This window comes from Myotis brandtii, unplaced genomic scaffold, assembly GCF_000412655.1.
Source record: "Myotis brandtii unplaced genomic scaffold, ASM41265v1 scaffold735, whole genome shotgun sequence".
NCBI classification, from domain to species: Eukaryota; Metazoa; Chordata; class Mammalia; order Chiroptera; family Vespertilionidae; genus Myotis; species Myotis brandtii.
In genome coordinates this window covers 1,270,834-1,291,419 of record NW_005370916.1, presented here as the reverse complement: position 1 = coordinate 1,291,419, position 20,586 = coordinate 1,270,834, and the positions used below count along the sequence as shown (strand labels likewise).

At 51.1% G+C, this 20,586-nt stretch overlaps 1 protein-coding gene across 8 annotated transcripts in view; it reads left to right on the top strand.

Annotated features, from left to right (window-relative positions):
- Window positions 1-20,586, top strand: part of PALD1 (phosphatase domain containing, paladin 1) — a 56,077-nt gene that overhangs the window by 7,006 nt on the left and 28,485 nt on the right. For 3 of the 8 annotated variants that reach the window (XM_014530373.1, XM_005882709.2, XM_005882710.2), the window contains exon 2: window positions 17,965-18,177. In XM_014530373.1, coding sequence (XP_014385859.1) covers window positions 17,993-18,177 — 185 coding nt within the window. In that variant the 5' untranslated portion in view covers window positions 17,965-17,992. Of the gene's footprint in view, window positions 1-32; window positions 166-863; window positions 928-5,542; window positions 5,696-6,984; window positions 7,049-17,964; window positions 18,178-20,586 lie in introns of those variants that run through there. The other 5 variants (XM_014530372.1, XM_014530374.1, XM_005882713.2 and 2 more) reach the window with 4 other exon arrangements.

The window sequence follows — 20,586 nt, the reverse complement described above, 5'->3', positions numbered from 1 at the left end:
CAGACGTGACTTCTTGTCTGACTTTTAACACAATTTGGCCTGTTTTTCAGTTTTAGGCCAATGGACTCACAGCGTTTTCTTATGTTGACTTCTTTCCCTGCACATTCTATTAGTGATGCTCATCCGACGTTCCATGCGCTTCAATGACCACATGGTGAGCCCATGGTACGTTCGGCTTGACCACTGTTGAGTGAAAGATGTTTCCAGTCTTTCACTGATATAAACAAAGCTGAACCGAACACCTTTTTGGCCAGATCTTTGATTATTTCCTTTGAAATCAATTGATAGAAGAACTTTAAGGTATTTTAAAATTATTGCCAGATTGGTCTCCGGGGAGCTGTGCCGGTTCACATGGCAACAGGTGCTTGGGAAGGCGCCGACCCCTGGCGCCCACATCAACACGGCTTTTTGTCCTGCTGTTCGTGTGACACCACGATAGGCAATACTCGGCGTCCATCATGCCCAGTGTTTAACTTACAAATCAGGGGGACCATTTTTCTCATGTTTATTGGCCATTTGTATTTCTTCTCTGCTTTTTTTTTTTTTTTGGTCCGTTTTACTCTCAAGATGTACTTATTTTCTCATTTGTTTGAACAAAAGACTATATTGAATATGATAAATAAAAATAGGCTGACTATATTTTTACCCAGTTTGCCATTTGCCTTAGTGGTTTTTCTGTGTTGGTTAGAAGCCGACCATTTTGTGTTGTCTGATCTATTGATAGCTAACTGTATATCTTTAGTATTTTGCATAGAAATTTCTTTCATACCCCAAGATTATGCCAATATTTCCTTACATTCTCTTCTTTCACTTGCATGGTTTCCTTTGTAACTCTATCGTTCATCTTTCTGTACTTCCTTTAGGACCCTAATATGATGGATAACTTGTAGGATCTGAGCATGTACTCAGAAGCTCCCAGCCGCCTGGGTAAGTTACCCAGACTCTCTGTGCTGACTCAGTGTTGGTACCTGTAAAATGGGAATAATTCTGGTACATAAAACCAAAGGGCTACTGTGGGGATTAAATCACAGCTATGTGCAAACTTTTAGTCTCAGGGCTCCTTCCTTTACACTCTTAAATATCGGAGGCCCCAAAGAGCTTTTGTTTATGTGGGTTATATCCATAAACTGATATGTACCATATTAAAGATTAAAACTGAGTATATTTAAAAACATATAATTATACTTTCCTTTTAAAAATGACAATAGCAAACTCATTATATGTTAATGTAAATAAAATATTTTTCTCAAAAAATAACTATTTTTCCAAAACACAAAACATTGTTTTGCAGTTTTGCCAATCTCTTTGATATCTTGTTTAATAGAAGACAGATACTCACATCTGGTCCAGCTTTCAATCTGCTCTGATATGTTGTTTTTGATTAAAGTATATGAAGAGCCCTAGCTGGTTTGGCTTAATGGATAGAGCATCAGCCTGCGCGGACTGAAGGTTCCCAGGTTTGATTCTGGTCAAGGGCACATGCCCGGGTTGCGGGCTTGATCCCCAGTAGGGGGCATGCAGAAGGCAGCCAATCAATGGTTCTCTCTCATTATTGATGTTTCTCTCTCTCTCTCCCTCTCCCTTCCTCTCTGAAATCAATAAAAATATACTAAAAAAAAAGTCTATGAAGAAAATCCAGCTTCACACAGATAAATAAGTGTTTGAAAAAGGGAGAAGTTGCTCTGCAGGCATGGCTCAGTGGTTGAGTGTCGACCTATGAATCAGGAGGTCATGGTTCAATTCCTGGTCAGGGCACATGCCTGGGTTGCGGGTTTAATCCCCAGTGTGGGGCGTGCGGGAGGCAGCCAATCAATGACTCTCATCATTGATGTTCCTATCTCTCCTTCTCCCTTCCTTTCTGAAATCAACAAAAATATAGTTTAAAAAAAAGCAAAAGAGAGAAGTAGTTCATTACCCTATAGATATTTCCTGTGATACTACATACACACTCAGCAGGTGATAATTTCTTAAAGTTTAGTTGAAATTTAGAATCTGAAAAACACATTGATGAACTTTGCATATTTTGTTACATTGAAATCCATTGGACTGTCTTGCGCTATGAATGGATCTTTGACCCAGGCATGATTTTGAAACATCAAATATTTGGTCATTGGGGAAATATTGCCTCATTGAGTTATACAGATGTTCCAAATGTGGGCACATTTCATTTCATCATATCCGAAAATTACGTACAAGGAGGGGCAAAAGTAGGTTTACAATTGTTCTTATGGAAAATAATACAACAATTTATATATATAAAAGCCCAGCGACTGGAATGGCGGAATGACCAGAATGACCGGAACAACCGGTGGCTATGATGCGCACTGTAGCAGCCAACCGGCCTGATCCGGGCCCCAATCGGCCCGCCCCCAGCTGGCCCGGCCCCCAATTGGCCCCCAACATCCCAATTGGGGGCGAGGCTGGCCGGCTGCCTGTGGCCCCTCCCCCCTGCCAGCCCGGCCCAGTGGGCCCCCATTAGGTGGGCCGACTGGACCCCACCCGTGCACGAATTCGTGCACTGGGCCTCTAGTTAATAAATAATAATACAATAATCTGTGTTTCACAGCTGTACACCTACAGGGTGTTGGGGACCCTGTATGTGAACATCACTCACCTGGCAAAATCTTTATGTGTTGGGAAGCCATCAAACTCACAGTGGCTGGTGCAAGTTTTCCAAAATTCTGATTTTCCCCTTGAAAGCTTACACTTTGCCATTGGCAACCATGCTGTCAGCTGTTTTCTGCGAGGCGGCAGGCTCACCTTGCTCAGCTTTGAGGCAATGCTTCCCGGTCCCCAGTTCTGAACAACCACCTTTTGTCTGTCGGCGTTTTTCCCAGTACAGTGGTGCTCCGTGGTGCTCCGTGGACAGAGGGCTAGCTCGGCCTCCACTCAGACCCCTGTCGTACTCCGGTGACCAGCCCAAGTGCACTTCCGTGTCATCACACAGAATGTTAAAAAGACATGTGCTCAGGCTGAGATTTGGTGAAATGAATGTTTTACTGCTTCCTCGGGGACATTCTAAGTGACGCTGGCACACTCTGTCGCTGTGAGTGATGGCCAGCCCAGTTCAGGGTCAGCGCCTGCTGAGCCTCTAGCAGTTCACCCTCGTGGCTTTTGCTCCATCAGCTGCTCTCACGGTGAGAGAGGCAGGGGGTTTATTACTGACCTGAGGATAGTTTTGACCCTGCAGAGCCCTAGAAGGTATTGGGGCCCCTGGGGCCCCGAGGAGCGTGCTGTCGGAACTTTGGGTTGGATGACAGGTAGGTGGACTTCGTGCAGCGCTGGGCCCCTCTCCGGGTCCGGGGCAGTGCCTGCTGCCATTCTTTTCCTCTCCCCCTAACCTGAGGGACAACGTGGGGAGTGGAGAGGTAAGCCATTTGGGGTTAAACATTCGTCATTTGTGATTGCAAATCCTACTCAAGGCGAATGTGTTTGGTCCTCAGGAGTAAGTGAAGCGTCCAGGGGACTTTATAGGCACCCCATTTTTCTTGCCTCCCCTGGGAGACAGGGGCCTCAGCCAGGCAACTCTCCTGAATGGGTGGGGTCTACTTCCCAGACAGGGACCCCTCAGAATCACCCTCCCCCTTCCTGGCCCAAAAGGGGCATCCCTGTCCCTTATTCATTAACCTTCTCTGCTGTGTGGGACCCGGAGGTCAGCATCCCCCACCTCCCCCCGTCATTTTTCTAAGCAATTGAACGGGCTGTGTTTATGGGTTGTCTGTTGCATTCTGGGCCCTGGGCTACAGCCCCATCTGCATTGTCTCATTTATGCTCAGAACACAGGCACCCGTAGAGTTGATCTTTTTGTTGTCGTTGTTCTTTAAAAATCTTTCCAGTTTTGTTCATTCAAGTGGCTCCTTTGTGCCAAGCACCGGGATGCCATTGAAGGCCAGCCTCAGCCCCGGCCTGGGGGGCCTCATGGGGCCCCCTCCATGGTGGGATGTGGCTGGGGAGGCTAAGGAAGGCTTCCTGTGCAGAGAGGGAGTGAGCTAGCTGAGGGAGCGGGGCAGGAAGGTGTGGAACGAAGGCGCGTTCGGCTGGTGTGCGGGCCTCAAACTGTGTCTGCCGCTCGGCAGAAGAGGCAGTGGCATCTGTCCCGTCGCTGGAGGAAGACTGACTAGGTCGGACCAGCAGAGCGATGGCCCGGCCTTGTCCTTTATGGGCTATTTAAAGGATTTCCAAAGGCTCACTTTCTGCCCTACAGAGACTGGAACACCTGCCCCCAGGCCCCTGGCCTGGTAAGGTGCACCTCTGCTTTATTACCGTTTTTGTTACTGTTAGTTATTTGCAAAGGCGTGTGGAGTTGTCTGCTGCAGGGATGGTGGGAAGTTCACTTTGGCTGGAGCTCAGAGCACAAAGGTGGGAGTTGGGGAGCAATAGGCCGGAGGGGGAGGCTGGGCCTAAAGGTCATGGTCGCCATGCGGTTCCCCTTTGAGTCTAAGTGACGTCTCTTATGAGATCTGTCTCCTCTGCTCAGTGAGCTTCATTCTCCGGAGCAGGAGAGCGCTTCTTGGTCAGGGTCTCCCTGGCCCTGGGTGGACACGCCTAGCGAAGCGGATAAGCAGGCTGTGCAGGGGAAGGGGAGGAGACCCCGTCCTCCCCTGTGTCCATGTCTCGGTGACGGTGGGCAGGTCTCTGCTTCCTCGTCTGTAAAACGAGAGGAACGGACTAGGGTCTGGAAGGGGCCTCTGATTCTAAGATACACATTGGTGCCCGAGGGGGATTTAGACTCTGTACTGTGTGTGTGTGTGTGTGTGTGTGTGTGTGTGTGTGCTGGGAGTTGGGGGACAAGGCCCAGGCCTGGTGGTGGGCTGGTCCGAGCCCCTGCCCAGGGGACAGACCTGAAAGTGTTATCGACACCTCACCCTCCAGCTCTCCGCTGACCCTCAGTAGGGGAGCCCTGCAGCAGTGACTTCCTCCGTGTTTGTTCTGCAGCTGAGGCAGATGTTTCCTGCAGCTGGTCACTCAGCCTCCTGCCCTATTTTTAGCTCCATTGTTACCCACCCTGGGCATCTGGCTGCCAGGGGTGTGTGAGAGGCTGTGGTCCTGGGAGGGGCCCTCTTCTCTCGGTCCAGCTTGTTCTGTTCTTGCTACTAGGCCCCTGCTTGGAGCTTCCCAGTGTCATTTGGGAAAGTGAGGGTGTCTTTAGGAGAAATGGGAGAGGGATGGCCAGATGATGCAGTAGAAAGAGCCCTGGTGGTGAAACCAGAGGCCTGGTTCTCTCGCTATGTCCTACAGTGAACTCTCTGAGCCTCAGGGTTTTTGTTGTTGTTGTTATTATTATTTTTAATATGTTTTTATTAATTTTTTTAGAGAGGGAAGAAAGGAGAGAGAAAAACATTGATTGGTTGCCTTCCGTATGCCCCCTGACTGGGGACCAAATCTCCAACCCGGTATGTACCCTGACCGGGAATCGAACCTACAACCTTTTGGTGCATGTGGCTCAACCAACTGAGCCACACAGGTCCGCGCCTAGCCTGTTTTTTCACCTGCTAAATGGCACAACAGCCTGTGCTTTTGCCCTTCTCATAGGGTTGTTCTGAAGCTGAAATGAGATAGTGAAGGTGGAATTCATTTCACAAAAGGAACCTACAACTCTTGTGGTTCAGCCTTTGGGGCCCTGGAGGAGCATCGGATTCAGAGTCGGGAAATGAGGCATGTACTTACCAACACCAGGCGTGGACTCGAGGCCGGGGTATGTGGGGTACAGGCTGTGTGCTGGGCCGCTTGGGAGGGGAGGGGGCATTTCCACTGGATGTTGACGGCTGCGGTGAAAGGGCGAGGGCGGGAGTGGCATCCCTGGCTGTGGGACCAGGGTGGGCAGAGGCATGGAGGCAGGGAAGGGCTGGATTGCCCTGGGACCTCCAAGCAGGAAGGGCCTTGAACATTCTGGCCAGCGTCTCTGGATGGAGCAGCTCCTCCCTAAGCCTCAGGGTGGGTTTGGGGGCAGGAGGCTTGCAACCCCCTTTTTTCAGACCCAGGAGTCAGCACAGCAGCTCTGCTTCTGGTTCTTTGACACATGGAACTTTCATAAAAGATTGGGGCGCATGGGGGTGGGAAAGGGGGTCTTGAATGCCAGGTAAGGGAGTCTAGACTGGAGTCCATTGGGGTGGAGAGGATGGGAACAGACCCCCATCATAGTTATTCTCAGCTCCTTGAAATGGTGCGTCAGGTCCCTGTGACATTGCTGGAGGTAGGAAGGGGGGTTCAAGCATAAGTTCCCACCGGCCCTTTGGGGCACAGTCCCTGGAAGCAGCCAGGAGCGTGTGGACGGGGCCAGAGCCCTAGGTGGGGTCTCAGGAGACTCTAGGTTTCTCCTGACCTTGAAGTGCCCAAATGCACAACTTCCTGGAGCAGAGCAGGTGAGCATGTCAGGTACTCTTACCCCGTCCTCCCCAGGGTCCTCCCCGCAGCATTCCGCCCTCCCCTACCCAACCCGGCTGCCTGGAGCCTGGTGATGGGCAGGAGCTTCAGGCTTTCTCAGGAGCAGAATGGCTGCCCTTCCCTGGGATTTTTCACTCCCCTCCCCCTGCTCCTCTGAGAAAGAGCCAAGCTGGCAGGATCCCTCCAATCCAATGCTGTTTTCTGGTTTTGCAGGGGGTTCCCCTGCTCAGAAAGGCTCTGAGAGGGACAGGGCGAGTGGGAGACTTTCATAGTCTCTGCCTGCCTTTTTGGAGCAATGGAGGCCAAGCCTCTAGTCTACAATGTGAAGCAAACATTTAGCTGCTTAGAGCTTTCTAAGTTTCTGCATGTGACTCAGGGAGAGCTGCTGCGCCCCACGGTCCACCATCAATGGCCACTAACCTGTGTGCATCCCCATGGGCCCTGGTGGCCGGGGATGCTGTCGTCTGTATTCTGTGACCCCCACAGGCCCCAGCATGGAACCACCAGCCCGCGGTGCAGCCTGACCTTCGCCGCGGGGAAGCGTGACATTCTCCTGCAGGCGGGGAAAGAAGCCGGTCCCGTCATGTTGCATGTGGCGTGTGGTCACCGAGGGTCAGACCTAAAAATAACGCGTGCATTAGTCAGGGTTAGATTTGGCTACGAGGTAGGAAAATCCAGATGACAGTGGTTTACACAAGATGGAAGTTTGTTTCCGTGTCATTTCCAAGCCCAGAGCTCTGTGGTCCCTGGATGCCTCAGGGAACTTGATCTTCGCTATTCCTCGGGCCTGGCCTCACGTGCTCAGTCACCACATCTGGGCCCCAGGCAGCAGGATGGAGGAAGGGAGGGAAGGGAAGGAAGGATTCTGGAACTTGCCTGGTGACACGCCCCGTCTGTTCCATTAGCTAGATCAGTCCCAGGGCCCCAGGTGGCTGCAAGGGAGATGGAGCGTAGTCTTGGCTTTGGGCAGCTAGCTGCCCCTCACTGGGGTAGTACAGACGGCAGGGAGGGAGGGGGATGAAGGCATCATGGGATTTTATTTTTGAAAATCTGTATCATTATGTACAGTATTGATCTAATTTGTTTCTTTTCATTGCTGTATAGTATTCTAGCGCTTAAATATATATATCCGTTTACTTTAGTCATTCTTCTTTTGATGGACATTTAAGGTTCGTGGGCTTTTGGATCAAACCTGAGAGCAGAGCCAGCCCTTCAGGGGCTGCAGGGCCTCACCCAGGGAGGCTGCCCAGGTGGGAGGTCAGTCTTGGCCTTGGGACCAGAAAGCCACATGCCCCAGGCCAGCAACGGGAGCAGAGGGCTTCTGAGGGGTTAGGAGTCAGCCCAGTGGCCGTGGTCAGAATAAGGGAGGCGGGTGCAGAGCAGGTGGCCTGTGTCTGGGCTGAGGGAGAAACCAAGCTCACTCACAGGACAGTGGCCAGGAGGCCGGGGGACTCGAAGGCTTGGTAAATGAAGAACTGTGGGTGCTGTGACACAGAAGGACAGGACGCCTCAGGACAAGGGTTGGACCCCCAGAGGCCGGGGGAGGGCCCAGGAGGACTATCGGGGGCCCTCCAGGAACTCGGACACTTGATTTTTTTTTTCAAATATATTTTATTGGTTTTTTACAGAGAGGAAGGGAGAGGGATAGAGAGTTAGAAACATTGATGAGAGAGAAACATTGATCAGCTGCCTCCTGCACACTCCCCACTGGGGATGTGCCCACAACCAAGGTACATGCCCTTGACTGGAATCGAACCTGGGACCCTTGAGTCCGCAGGCCAATGCTCTATCCACTGAGCCAAACCGGTCAGGGTGGACACTTGATTTTTAAGTCCTGGCGGCTAACTAGGGTGGAAAAGAACGAAACCACAAGGGTCAAGCCACTTGCACACGTGACCCTTTGGCCTGTGGATTACGGACTTCTTCCCTCCCGATGAGATGCGGTCTCCGTCTCCGAGGGGGAGAGCCGGGGGATGTGTAGGAAACTCGCTGCTCATAAGACAGCTTAGATTAAAAAAATTTTTGTTGTTGTTAAAAACTATTTTTGGCCCCAGCACTTTATTTAGAAAACTTTCAGGCCTACAGAGAAGTTGAAAGAAGGGCACAGTGAACGCATGTCGGTCCTCACCAGTGGCTAAATTTACTCCGTTTGTGTTTCTCTCTCTCAACCATCTGAAGATTACAGACGTCAAGATGTTTCACCTCTAAACACTTCAGCCTTTGTCTCCTACCAGCAAGAACATTCTCCCATGTCCGCAGTTATCATCACATCCAAGGAAGTTAACTTGTTTATCCAACGCGCAGTTCATATTCAGATATTCCCCCTTGTCCTCAAAGTGTTCACTATAGCCCCCCTCCCCAACCCAAGACCCCATATGGACAGAGCTTTCTGCCAGGCAGGCCACCCCCATGGGGAGCTGCAGAGGTAGGGGGCTCCGCAGGCCAGGAGGCAGGCAACAAGGTGCCAGAAAGGGCCCTTTTCCTTCCTGAGGGCCCCAAACTCCACCAGCCTCCAGGCCCACGTGTGACGGGTCTTTGCTGCCTTGGAGCAGGCAGGAGCCCCTGCTCTGCCTCCACCTGTCAGGGGAGTGAAGAGGGAGGCTTGTCACCCCGACCGAGGGCAGGGCTGGCCGCTCCTGCAGCTCCTCCCAGCTCAGGGGTCCATCTGCCCTATGCCCTCCCCCACTGTTGCCCTGTACCTGCTCCCAGTTGCTGTGGCTCCTCAGCTGGCCGTCAGTCACTCTGCTCTCTGCTCGTCTTCGTCCATTCCGGGCTCCAAGCCCACCTTGAGGTGTCATTTCAACGTGTGACAGTGATGACACATCCCTGCCAGGACTCGGACCTTCAAAGGCCGCGGCCCAAGCTCGAGGCCACCCCATCCCCCATCGTGGCAGCCCCCCTGCTGAACACTTGGCAGTATTTCCAAACATTCCTCCACCTTCTGTTTTTAACTCTTAGACTTTTTCTTTCAGTTTAGAAAAAATAAAACATTTCAGAAACATTTAATTTTAGTAGGTGAAGGTCTCCTGCAACCCCAGACCCCAGATGGCTCTACTTTGCTTCTTATATATTTATTTATTATTTTTTAAAATGTATTTTATTTTATTATTGTTGACAGTATTACAGATGTCCCTCATTTTCCTCCTTTTTGCCACCGTCCACCCAAGCCCTGCCCCACCCCAGGCCTTCTCCACACTATTGTCTGTGTCCATGGGTTATGCGTATATGGATATATATTCTCTGGTTAATCTCTTCCTGTCCCTTTCAACCTCCTCCCCACTGAGATCTGTTATTCCTTTTATGCTTCCACACCTCTGGACCTGTTCTGTTCGTCAGTTTAATTGTTCATTAGATTCCACATGTGAGATTATGTAATATTTGTCCTTCTCTGATTGGCTTATTTGCTTAGCACAATAGTCTCCAGGTCCATCCATGCTGTCTCAAAGGGTAAGAGATCCTTCTTTTTCACAGCCACATAGTATTCCATATGTAAATGTCCCACAGCTTTTTAATCCACTCTCCTACTGGTGGCCACTTGGGCTGTTTCCAGATCTTAGCTATTGTAAATAATGCTGCTATGAACATAGGGGTGCATATATTCTTGTTGATTGGTGTTTGGGGGTTTTTAGGATATAGTCCCAGAAGTGGGATCGCTGGGTCAAATGGCAGTTCCATTTTTAACGTTTTGAGGACACTCCATACTGTTCTCCACAGTGGCTGCATCAGTCTGCATTCCCACCAGCAGTGCACGAGGGTTCCCTTTTCTCCACATCCTCGCCAGCACTTGTCATTTGTTAATTTGTTGATGGTAGCCATTCTGGAAGGTGTAAGGTGATGACTCATTGTTGTTTTAATTTGCATCTCACGGATGATTAGTGAAGTTGAGCATTTTTTTCATATGTCCCTTGGCCATCTGTGTGCCCGCTTTAGCAGTGCACGAGGGTTCCCTTTTCTCCACATCCTCGCCAGCACTTGTCATTTGTTAATTTGTTGATGGTAGCCATTCTGACAGGTGTAAGGTGATGCCTCATTGTCGTTTTAATTTGCATCTCACTGATGATTAGTGAAGTTGAGCATTTTTTTCATATGTCCCTTGGCCATCTGTGTGCCCGCTTTGGAGAAGTATCTATTCAGGTCCTTTGCCCATTTTTTAATTGGATTGTTTGTCTTCCTGGTGTTGAGTTGTATGAGTTCTTTGTATGTTTTGGAAATTAACCCCTTATCGGATGTTCTCCCATACTGTAGGTTCCCTTTTCATTTTGTTGGTGGTTTCTTTTGCTGTGCAGAAGCTTTTTATTTTGATGTAGCCCCATTTGTTTATTTTTTCCTTTGTTTCCCTGGCCCTAGGAGAGGTACTGCTGAAAATACTGCTATGTGAGATGTCTGAGATTTTACTGTCTATGTTTTCTTCTAAGATTTTTATGGTTTCGGGTTGGTGGTTTCTTTTGCTGTGCAGAAGCTTTTTATTTTGATGTAGCCCCATTTGTTTATTTTTTTCCTTTGTTTCCCTGGCCCTGGGTGAGGTACTGGTGAAAATACTGCTATGTGAGATGTCTGAGATTTTACTGTCTATATTTTCTTCTAAGATTTTTATGGTTTCGGGACTTACATTTAAGTCTTTTATCCATTTTGAGTTTATTCTTGTGCATGGTGTAAGTTGGTGGTCTAGTTTCATTTTTGTGCATGTACCTGCCCAATTTTCCCAACACCATTTATATATGGAGGACATTAGGGGTGGGGTGGGCAGACCACATTGCCAGTGTCTCAAGGAGGCCTCTCTGAAGAGGGACATTTGAGCAAAGGTGACAGGTAGGGGCAGCCATGTGAACAAGAGGGTGGTGGTGTGAAGCCTTCGTGAGGAGTGGCCGGGGTGTTGGAAGGAGGAGGAGGACAGTGGCTGGAGCACCATGGCAAGGGGAGGGCATGGGGCAGAGCGTGGGGGCCTGTGTGCCAGTGTGAGGGGGAGATGGCATGCCCTCTGCCCGAGTCCCCTCTGCCACCTGCTGCCCGTGTTCCCATGGCAATCATTCCATTGTACAGCGGGTGGATTTTTGGTGTCTTTGTGGTTTTTCTGTCTTTGCTACTGACAGCAGCCCTCAAGGAGGGCGAGGCAGGGCTATGACCCCCACTTTACAGAAGAGGAAACAGCCAAGCAGGGCCAACGGTGTGGTGTAGGGTTTTAAAAGATCCTTCTGGCTGCGCCATGGAGGCGGGTGGTGGGGGCACAGGAAGGAAGGAGAGAGACCCCCGGAGGCTGGTGCAGTCTGTCCAGTCAGGGGCCAGTGGCTGGTGGGCAGAGCGTTGGACCGATAGGGGTGCAGACTCATTCTTCTCTGTTGGGTTGTGGACAGAGGACTTGCCCATTCCTGGCCCTTGATGAAGGCCAGGAGCAGACGGAAACCTCCCAAAGCGCTCACTGGACAGAGCAAAGCAGGGAGAGTCCTAATGGCGTGTGACCAGAGCGGGGCAGCTGCTGTGGCTCAGCCCCACTCTGCCCTGCCATTTGCCTGGGATGGCAGCCAAGGGACAGCCCACTGATCCCTCCCGAGACCATTCCTTTTGTAGGCGGTGTCTGGGCGAGGCCCTGGCCTGGCCATGGAGGTTCAGATCTGGTACCAGCCACCGATGCAGGAAGGGGCTGTGGGCAGGGGCAGGAGAGAAGTGAAGGAAGGCTTTGGCCGGGGCTGATCTGAAGGGCAGGGATGGGTTGGGCCCTCGCTGTGTGTCGGGTCGGGGAGGGGGGTGATGCTTTACCCACACCTTCCCTTATTTCATTCTCATACAGTCCTATTAGGGAGGTACACTCATGGTCCCCAGTTAATAGTTGGGGACACTGAGGCTCAGAGAGGTTAAGCCACGTGCCCACAGTCACACCACTGCTGTGTGGGGGAAACGGGACCCAGCCAGTGTGCAGCCCAGGTCCCTGCCCCACAGAGTCGAAGTGACAGCGTTCCCAGTCAGGTGCAAGGGCGTTGGAGAGCCACTGTGCCCACTTTCCTGTCTGTTAGATGGGGATGCTAGCCTTGCCCTCAGGGTTTCCTCATGCCGTGAACAGATAGTTAAGTGTTTTGTGTTTAAATATATTTCTATTCATTTCAGAGAGGAAGGGAGAGGGAGAGATAGAAACATCAATGATGAAAGAGAATCATTGATTGGCGGCCTCCTGCCTCCTACACACCCCACATTGGAAATCGAGCCTGCAACCCGGGCATGTGCCCTGGCTGGGAATCGAACTGTGACTTTCTGGTTCATAGGTTGACACTCAACCACTGAGCCACGCCAGCCAGGCAAGATAGTTAAATTCTTACCTGCAGCAGGTGGTGGGCTCAATGCTGAGGGCCACAAGCTGACCGAAGGGTGTGGTCAGGGACCGTGGAGGACTTGAATCTCAGCAATACTGTTTAGTAGAAATGTAATGTGAGCCATAGGTGTCATTTTATTTAATTTTATTTTTTAAAAAATATTTTTATTGATTTTGGAGAGGAAAGGAGAGGGAAAGAGAGATAGACATGAATGATGAGAGAAAATCATGGACCGGTTGCCTCCTGCACACCCCCTACTGGGGATCGAGTCTGCAACCCAGGCATGTGCCCTTGACGGGAATCAAACCTGGGACCCTTCAGTCCATACGCCAAAGCTCTATTCACTGAGCCACACCGGCTAGGGCTGAACATCTTTAAATATGCTTATTTGGCATTCAGATGTTACTGTCACATCTTTGCCCATTTTAAAATTACTTTTCTTTCTTAACTTGTTATTGAGTTGTAAGACTTGGCACCCCCTTTTTTGGTCAGGACTAAATGAGAGTGATTTTTGGGGAAACAAGGTCACCAACCTGCCACGGATTCCATCGGCCGTTTCTTTCTCTGACTGACTGCTCTGTGTTTTCCCAGAGGCAGGAGGATAGTGTGGATGTGGGTGGGACTTGCTTAAATGCCATTGTAGCTACAGCCCTGATGAGTCTGTGGCTTCTTAGCTGGTCACCAAGGGTGGAATGGAGTCTGGAGTTCCTGGTCCCTCCACGGGAACCTTGCATCTCTCTGCTTTGCTAGGTCTGGGGTGTCCCGGCAGAGGGTGGAGTGGTGAGGGTCCCCACGGACCCTGAGTGGGGGCTGTACCGATCCCAGGGGGAAGGGAGAGTGTGGGGGTGCTCTTGCTGCCAGGATCAGCGTGAAGAGGCAAGAAGGCAAACTGATGAGGAGTGGTTGTCATCCGAAAATGGACACAGTAAGGCCTCAACCTCACAGGGCTGTTGGGGGACCATAGGATGGAAAGCTCCCTGTGTGGTTCCTGGTGCTTAGTAGGCGCTTTGAAATGTTGATAAGTAGAAGCCAAGGAAAAGGTGGAGGAGGGCCTGGGTTTGGTGGTAATATTCTTTCCTTAAAGTAGGAGCTCCTCTTTTTTTTTTTGCCAAGAGCCTAACAATCTGGTAGAAGTTCATTGACCTCTTCTCAGAATATTTTTATTTATTGATTTTATTAATTTTTAAATACATTTTCATTGATTTCAGAGAGGAAGGAAGAGGGAGAGAGAGATAGAAACATCAATGATGAGAGAGAATCTTTGATCGCCTGCCTCCTGCACGCCCCATACTGGGGATCAAGCCCACAGCCCTGGCATGTGCTCTGGCCAGGAATGGAACCGAGACCTTCTGGTTCATAGATTGACGCTCAACCACTGAGCCATGCCGGCTGGGCTTCTCAGAATATTTTGAAATGCACAAAATAAAATACATGGGATTATAAAGGAGGAAGTAAATTTTATTGAGAGAGAGCTACCAAAATATTATAAAACAAGTTGGTGAGCTAGTAAGACGTCCTTGGTTATTACTGCATTAATAAGACAATCCATTAGGTGAATTAAGGTTCAATTTTGTTTTTTGAAGACACATCAGTGACAAGGCTCTTGTTGCTCAGCTTCGAGGGGGACATTAAGCTGGGGCATGGCTTTGACGGTCACATGCCCAGCATGAAGGACCCTAGGCGATTGTGATTGTTTTGATGGTCCTCGAGTGCTGAGAACCCCTCTTTGCAAATGGAACAGCAGCTTCTTTATGGCTGGCTTTGTAAGGTGAGGAGGCTTCTCTCCAGGGTCATCAGAATTCTCCACGCTTTTTGGGTTAAACTCAGCTGTGGGAACCTGGGATCCCACTGTGGGGGCCCAAGACTATTCGGTGCAATTACCCCAAGTTGGTCTGTGGGCAGGGGACCCGGGTCTGATGATTACTGTGGTTTGAAAGGCATGATGAGTGCAAGCCACGTTCCAGACACCGCACAACTGAGGTGGGATGTGAACCGCCTGGAGCTCTACGGTGATCACATCCCGGATCTGAGATGCGAGGGGGCCACTTTCACTGTGATGGAAGGAAATGCTTGCTTTTAGTTAGAAGTTAGGAGAATAAAGGCATCCTAACTTCTCACAAACTATCCAGACCCATGCGACTCATTAGCCTGGTCTCATCCAAATCCACCCTCCCCATTCTCCCCCCAGGAGAGGTTTGAGCACGAGGGACCCCAACACTCCCCTTGCTGATCACTGCCCCGGGAGTGGACAGCAGTGCTGGGACCACTAGGACTGCCCATCTCAGGAGCCAGACCCATTTGAAACTGGAAAGGGCTTTCAGACCATCCCGCCTCTCATAGTCTCTTTATGGCTGCGGACACTAAGGCCCAGAGAGTGGAAGGACGTCGCCCAAGGCCCTACAGCCTTTGGCCAGCGGGTGGAAACCAGGTGGAGCCCCCCCCCCTCCCCCTGTGCCGGCTAGGCTGACTCGGGGCAGGGTCGAGGGAGGTTTCAAGGGAGAGTTGCAGAGCAGGAAGGCTGGAGGTCCCAGGGTTTCACCCTCCTCTGGACATTTTGGAGGCAGGTCAATACTGTTCTTCCCCCACCCTGCGGACGGCAGCTGTGCACATCTGTGTCGTCTCCTGGCTGCCTTCATAGGCACTGGCTGGGGCCTGTCATTGCCTGTGGAGCTGGTGAGAGAGGAGGTGGCTGGCGCTGGAGTTGGCAGGAGGCGAGGGGGAGGAGGGATGGAGGTGTCAGGCACAGCACAGACCAATGGGAGCGGGGCCTGCCTTGGCCTGGCAGCCGTAGCCAGCTGTTGCCAGCTGTTGCCACTGTTCGTCATGCCCTCCTTGGGGACAGCCACCCGTGTTCTTGGAGGAGGCGGTTCCCATTCGTGCCTCCTTGGCCCAGACTGCTGAGGGGTCTGGGAAAGTTTGGTGAACGGTGTTGGGAGCTGCCTTGGCAGGCAAAGTGGGAGAAATGGAGAGAGGTTCCCGGCTCCACTCTCTGCTGTCGGCCTGCTGGGGGTTCACTGTGGAGCTCCTCACTCTCTCTGAGCCGCCTGTGTTTCTGTTTAGAAACAGAGACTCATTCCCTCATGCTTGGCCCAGACTGCTGAGGGGTCTGGGAAAGTTTGGTGAACGGTGTTGGGAGCTGCCTTGGCAGGCAAAGTGGGAGAAATGGAGAGAGGTTCCCGGCTCCACTCTCTGCTGTCGGCCTGCTGGGGGTTCACTGTGGAGCTCCTCACTCTCTCTGAGCCGCCTGTGTTTCTGTTTAGAAACAGAGACTCATTCCCTCCATGTTTGACAGAGAGAGAGAGAGAGAGAGAGAGAGAAATTGGACTGGGTGTGGAGAGTTACGATGGGCTCATATAAACACCAGGTGTGCGTGTTAACAAAGCTGTCAGGCAGCTGCTGGGAGTTGTCAAGTGTGACAGGCTGGGCACAGACCCCTTTCCAAGCGGCAGAGGGAGAGAACCAGGTGGTGGTTTGGGAAGGTTCTGGGAGGGGACAGCATGAGGCTGCTCATTCTGTCCAGGTGGCTCTGGGGAGGGAGCATGAGTACAGCCCTGGGGGAGGCTTGCGGAGCATGCGCCTCAGGACCAGGAACTTTGACGCAGGGTCTGGGAGAGAGGGCAGTGAGTGCGGCCTTCAGACTGAGCTGCTGAGCCCCTATTCCATCCACTTCCTGGGGTGCTGTGCTGGTGTTGAGGGCTGAGGCTGTGGCGGCCTGGGGAGTGGGTGGCTGGAGCAGATTGTCGCCACTGACTTGGAGCAGCTCATGCCCAGCTGAAGGTAGAGGGGGGAGGTGTTGTGTTCTAAGGACTGTCTTGTCCCTGTGCTTCTGCAGGGTGGACCCATGTCAGGGTGCAGGTAGGCCCCTTCTTCTCCTGATCCTGGGCCATTAATGCCATGAGGGGCCAGCAGCTGCTGGGCTCTCAGAAAGTTCTGTCTCTCATGTCTGGACCCTGGAATAAATACCCTCTTGCAGCTCTTAACAGGTCTCCCTGCCAATTCCCAGCCATCCTCTTATTTGTTAAATAAGCTTTAACTTTATAACCCAATGTTTAGAGGAGAGCAATCAGAAAAGGCAGAAAAGCAAAAAGGAGAACATAAAAAATCACCTATAATCTCATCACTTGGTGATAACTCACGCCAGCATCTTGGTGTTGTGTCCTTCCAGACTTTCCTCCTGGTAAACTTTCATGATTTAAGTTAGGATCGCAGCTTGAACTTGCAACCTGCTCCTTCCCTTCCTGTCTGTGAGATGTCTTTCCGTATCAGGCAATGTGAAATGGCCATTTAACATTCAACCTGAGAGATGTCCCATAATTTATTCAACAAATCCCCTGTTGTTGGCCGGAGGTTGTTTCCAGGGTTTTGTTATATAAGCAACACCACCCTTGTAGCCCACGGGTTGCATGCATCTTTTAGGGCTTCCCTGGGAGAGAGCTCTCCACGCAGATGCCTCATGGGGGTCAGAAGCTCTGCCTGTTGGTGATGCTGAGGTTGGGGTTGGTGATACTGAGGTTGAGGTTGGTGATACTGAGGTTGAGGTTGGTGATGTTGGTGATGTTGAGGTTGGGGTTGATGGTGTTGATGATGTTGAGGTTGGGGGTGGTGATACTGAGGTTGAAGTTGGTAATGTTGGTGATGTTGAGGTTGGGGTTGATGGTGTTGATGATGAGGTTGATGATGTTGATGTGGCTGATGTTGACATCGAGTTCAGGGGTGTGGTGCCTTCATTGGACCCTTGATCTACTGAGAGCTCACCTCGTCTGGACTTCCCTGGTCTTGTTTTGTGACACTCATGGCTGGAATGCCTTTCTGCATCCTGTTCCCATCCAGATCCTTTACATCCAAGCCTGATATGCCTCAGTATGTGTCCCTGCTTCTCCCTCAGGCCTCCTACTTCCCCTAGTCTGGAAGGCGTGGCCTCCATGGGGCCTGGTCCAGTCACCTAGAGTCCTCAGTCCCCACCTGGTGTGGAAGATTAACCCCTTCCTCTCTTATCTTCCCCAGAGGAGTGTAAACTCTAATGGGTCAGGGGCTTCATCCTTATATCTCTCTATGTCCACAACCCCCAAAGCCCAGCAGTGGGCCGGGCACATGGTGGACACTCAGTGGCGTGTGGTAGGTAGCACACCTGCCCTCCATCTCCAGCTACAGGGTGAGCTGGCCCTCTCTGGGCCTCAGAGTGTGATCTGTGCTTATGGCAGAGGTGAGGGTGGGCTAGGTCTCTGCCTGCCCTGGCTCTCCCCACTCCTCCTTGACCGCACACCCTCTCACCCCACAGGTCTTGGGTCTGAGATTGTCGGCTGACTATGGGTACAACGGCCAGCACAGCCCAGCAGACGGTCTCAGCCAGTGCCCCCTTCGAGGGCCTCCAGGGCAGCAGCACGATGGACGGGCGGCACTCGCTCAGCGCCCACTCCTTCCAGACCACGAGCTTGCACAACAGCAAGGCCAAGTCCATCATCCCCAACAAGGTGGCCCCCGTCGTGATCACGTGAGTGCCAGGGGGGATGTGATCACGTCCCTGGAAGACATGGCTCTGGAAGCTGCCTGGGGGTGGTGGTGGCATATCATACATAATATCTAGATGAAGACACTGAGGCCCAGAGAGGTTAGGCCGTTTACCTGGAGTCACACAGTAAGCAGGTGGCAGAGTCTCTGGCTTGGGTCTCTAGCTTATGTGACTTACAGTGTCCACAGGGCTAGGGAATGTGGAGAGGGAGGACTGGCTGGGGCACACTCTTGAAAATAATTTTTGGCTGAACATTTTTCAAAAGAAGTTTATATACTTAGATGCATAAAACTTAGATTTTTCCCCCACTGCCACAACCAGTAATTATGGTTGGAAACTGAGGTTAACACCAGGCCATTAAAAGGCCTTGGACTGGAAAAGCTGGAAGCTGTTGGTCCACTGTCCTATTAGGTCCTTCAGGGACATTCCTGGAAGCGGCTGAGGGTTTGTTCTGTTGCCATATTTTGAGAGAGACTTGGGTATCCAGAGGAAGAGGATCAGGAAGGGGCCCTGAAACCCTACCTGCCCCACAGGCACATGAAGGAGCGGGTGCCGGGAGCCCCGAGACAAGGTAGACGCAGGGGCATCAGATCCGTCTCCTGGGGAGTCGGAACGCCTTGTCTCTCATTGAATCTGCCCACGGTGCTCCCCGGCCTCTGGGCCCCTCCAGGACGCAGGAAGTAGGACGGGATGATCTAGGAATGAAATATATTCCACACATAGCAGTTTGTCAGGAAACCTGAGGGTGGGAATGATACATCTGGCCTGCTGGCTTTGGGGCCTGACAGAAAAATTGTAATCATAATACATTACTGTGTCCATGATGAGGGGAGGAAAGGAGACGTTACATAAGAGGGACTTGGTATATAGCCTCACTGCTGGAGATGACAAAACTAGGTCTGGGCCCTGAGGGCAGTGTTGGAGACTTGTCCAGTCTTGCTTCGTGACCTTGGGCCTCTGTGTCTTTATCGGGATCTGTGGGGATGACGTTCAAAATATTTAACCCAGGGTGTGGCTCAGAACAGTCACCTGCCTGCTGTAAAAATCTGTGTGTGCCTCCTGGCGCAGCCTCGAGCCCAGTACTCCTCAGATTGACAGTGTTTGAGGTGGAGGGGACCTTAGAGGTGATCCAACACAGGGGTCAGCAAATTGTATCTTTCGGGCTAAATCTAGCCCAGCACCTGTTTTTGTCAATAAAGTTTTATTGAAGCACTGCCATTCTAGTTCATGTACATATTATCTGTGGATGCTGAACACTTCAACTGCAGAGGTGAGTGGTTGTAACAGAGACTTTGTATGGCCCACAAAGTCTATACAGTAGTTACTGTCTGGTCCTTGATATAAAAGGTTTGCTGACTCCTGATCTAATAATACCCTTTAGAGCAGATGTGAAAACTGCCTTAGATACACAACCTGAGTTTCGAGGAGGTAGAGAGATTGGCCCACCCCGGGCCCTGCGGTGAGATGGAGGCAGAGCGAGCAGCCAGAACCGCGTCTCTTGCGTCCTTTTCTGGTGCTTCCTCCCACGCATCCCACCACCTGCCTTTCCTAGAGGCATTTCCTTTGTAAAGAGGATCAGACACCAGGTCACCAGCTTTGGGAGGTTGTGTCTTCCTCACTGTTAGAATCAGCACACCAGCTTTTTGCATCTTGGGTTTTGTTTGGAATGGCCCTGTGTGGAGATAGAACTACCACTAGTAATAATAATTTTATTAATAAGCGCTTACTGTGCCCAAGGCACCGGGCTAAGCACTTACATTCTTTAATGCATTAATGTCTCACAGCGGCCCTTGGAGGTGGGAATCACTGGGAATGTAGCTACAGAGAGTGGGTGACTCGAGTCACGGAGTTACAAAGCAGTGGAGGTGGATTCGTGCCCAAGCCTGTGTCCTGAACCACCTCACTGTGCTGTGGGGTCACCAGTGTGGAGGTTGTTCCCAGAGACAGTTTGATGGAGGGGACCATCCAGGACCAAAGTAACTCCGAAATACAGGCCTTATTCAAGACAGAAGCTTCCCTCGCACAAAAGCCGAGGAGATGCCCCAGGTTGCATGATCAGCCAGGCTCCTCCTCTCCTGTTGCCCTGCCATCATCAATACCTGCTTCCTGCTACCACTTCTGGATGCTAGCCAGGGAGGAGGAGAGAAATGTAGAAGGCTCACACCTTCCCTTAAAGGGAATGACCCAGAAGTTGCACAAATCACTTCTCACATCCCATTGGACAGAACATAATCACATGACCATACTAGCTGCAAGGGGGGCTGGGAATGTAGTCTTTACATGGACGGCCCAGTTCCCATTCCAGGGTTGTATTGCTCGCAAAAGGGAGAGTGGATATTGTGGTACAATGGGTTGTTTCTGCCAAAAATGGGTAACCACTTCAGTGGGAGT